At 45.6% G+C, this 2643-nt stretch overlaps 1 protein-coding gene across 1 annotated transcript in view; it reads right to left on the bottom strand.

Annotated features, from left to right (window-relative positions):
• INSIG1 (insulin induced gene 1) overlaps positions 1-1786 on the bottom strand; it is a 13886-nt gene extending 12100 nt beyond the window's left edge. The window contains exon 1 of the mRNA XM_025197778.1: positions 1665-1786. Coding sequence (XP_025053563.1) covers positions 1665-1786 — 122 coding nt within the window. The remainder of the gene's footprint in view (positions 1-1664) is intronic.
• Positions 1787-2643: the final 857 nt, after the last annotated feature.

Genomic DNA, 2643 nt, shown 5'->3' with positions numbered 1-2643 from the left:
CCTGCTCCCATTCAAGTCAATTGGAGTTTTGCTGTGGATTTCAACAGGAGCAGGATAAACCCTTAAGAGCCAAACTGCTCCAGGCTGAATCAATACCAAAAGCCAAAAAAAAATCAGAGCAACTATTGAACTTAGTGGAATTATTTTAGATATTTGTAAAACTAATAGAATAGTCTGTCTGTATTGCGTATCAAGTTTCAGTAACTCCTATGAGTTTATTTCTTGTGAAGACTGTTGAAGCTACTATACCCCTGCATTTAGCATCTTAATACAGTTTTGGTTTTGAGTAAGTCCATCCTTCTTTTAAAAAAAGGGAAAAAAAAAATCTGATGTTTCCTGATCAATATAGTCACAGATCTCCCAAATACTTCATGTTTAACCCAAAAGAGAGGGCTATTTGATTTCTTCAGTATATGGTGATCTTTTCACTCATGCTCTTGAGTTTAGAAGTTTGGGTTTAAGATTTAAGAATACTATAGCTACATCTTTGGCAAACATTCACCGAACAAAAACCTGTGTTCAATGTGAATAGTAAACAGGTGAAGTATTAGAGCTGGTCAGGCTAAACAGGAAACACTTGTGATACTGTCTGTATTAGCCTACTGTGAAAGTGCAACTCATCTAGTTCTCTCTGGAAACAAAATAATGCAGTTTTGAAAAGCTAAGAGCTAGATCTCTATATAGCAAAAAGAAAAAAAAACCCCACCCATGTTACAAACTGAAGGTAAGCAGATTAGAGTCAGAAATATAGATGTCTGTAGTTTATAAAGACTAATTTATTAGGCTGGCGCAATTAGTGTTTGAAGGCTTTTAACATACTACAAACTCTAGGAGCTTTACAGACTACACAGTGTTTTGTAAAGCAACTTGCCTGAAGTCAGTATGTGACTAGATGCAAATCCTATAGCCCTCGTTTGAATTCCATTTATTCTGACGGACATCTCTTCAGAAGAGAGTTACAAAAATCTTGTCTACGCCCACTGAGGAAGCTGATCAAGGATGTTGTGCTCAGACACACCAAAAGTAGCATTCCTTTAAAAACCTTTACATTTCCATGGAGTTCTTACAAAAATAAGCCAGGGCAAATCGAATTTCTTTTCCAACTCTCCACATTACATGTGGTTGCTGACATTGTTATGTCATGGGTGTTTAAAAAGGCATCTGATTAAAGAGTCATTATTTAAGAAAAACTCCATTATTGGCATCACAAATAATACCTTCATTAATTAAACTGAAAATGATCTTGGCTCATTAGAACCAAGCATGCTTCTACATGCAAGTGTCTTTTTCTGACCATTAGTCGCACACACACGTTTATACTGCCAGCACTCTGTTTTTACCATCAAAGCTTCTCCCCACCGGGAACCCCCCCCAAAACAAGACCAACCAAAACATCCACACAAAAAGCCACCCTTCTCTGCCCCCAAGCGTGTTTCTATTGGTTTTGCTTTTAAATTTGATCCAACATCTTTAACACCCCCATCCCTTCCTCAATCTCATTTGTGTTACATTAGATAAAAGCAGGGCTTAGTTTATTGGCTCCAACACTAAAGCTGGCTACCCATTTTTGTTCCAATTATACAGCAGAGAACTCTTCTTTTCACGGGCTGTTTTGTCCCAATTGTGCTATAGTATTAGCAGAAACCGAGGATTCTTGCAGTTACTGCGGCTGCTGGGGGTTGCAGGGCTCCAGGCGGAGCGCGGTGCGGGGCAGGCAGCCAGACGAGCTCGTCCCACCCTCTTCCGACATGTGACTTCCTTGTTTTCGATTCTCTGTCTGTGGCATGTTCGCGCAGGCAGCCAATAGAGGCAGCGCCTTGCAACTCACCAGTTCTGGAGGGAGCCAATCGTGCAGCAAGGAGCAAAGACAAACCTGCCTCCGCTGCGCCAGATCCAAACAGCTGAATCCTACCCGACAACAGCTGGAGGAGGGAGGCCTCTCCACTGCTCCCCTACCCCATGCATCAGGCAACAAGTTAAGAAAGCCCTTCACAGGTTAGCTCGCCATAGCTAGCCGAGCGGCAAGGATTTCTGGGTGATCTCTTCTTGACCCTGCCACCTAGCTGGAACAGGGTTAAATTAACCAAGTGTCTGCAGCGCAACAGCCAGTTCAATGAAGACACACCACCCTAGGAAATGCTTGCCTCTCGCCTCGTTTCTGGACCATCACAGTCACAGCTACAGCACTTTCACACGACCTACTCTAGCTAGAAAGAGCCGCTCCCCCGCTCTTCGGGGTGGGACTATTTAGGTTTGCCTAGAGCCAGCCGGGCACCACAAAATCCTTTGAAAGATGCCATGAGACAAGCAGGTAGCGCACAGGGTCAGGGTCCTCCGGCCCTCTCCTAGGAGGCACGCCCCGTCACAGGCTGGGTTTGGACCTGTGGTGCTGCCCAGGTCGCATCAGCAGGCAAGAGCCGCTCCCCCGCTCTTCGGGGTGGGACTATTTAGGTTTGCCTAGAGCCAGCCGGGCACCACAAAATCCTTTGAAAGATGCCATGAGACAAGCAGGTAGCGCACAGGGTCAGGGTCCTCCGGCCCTCTCCTAGGAGGCACGCCCCGTCACAGGCTGGGTTTGGACCTGTGGTGCTGCCCAGGTCGCATCAGCAGGCTGGGGGAGGAGGGGGGCCTGGTCCAGGTCAC

This window comes from Alligator sinensis, unplaced genomic scaffold (assembly GCF_000455745.1).
Source record: "Alligator sinensis unplaced genomic scaffold, ASM45574v1 scaffold601_1, whole genome shotgun sequence".
In the NCBI taxonomy this organism is placed as follows: Eukaryota; Metazoa; Chordata; order Crocodylia; family Alligatoridae; genus Alligator; species Alligator sinensis.
This window is presented reverse-complemented; position numbering and strand designations above follow the sequence as displayed.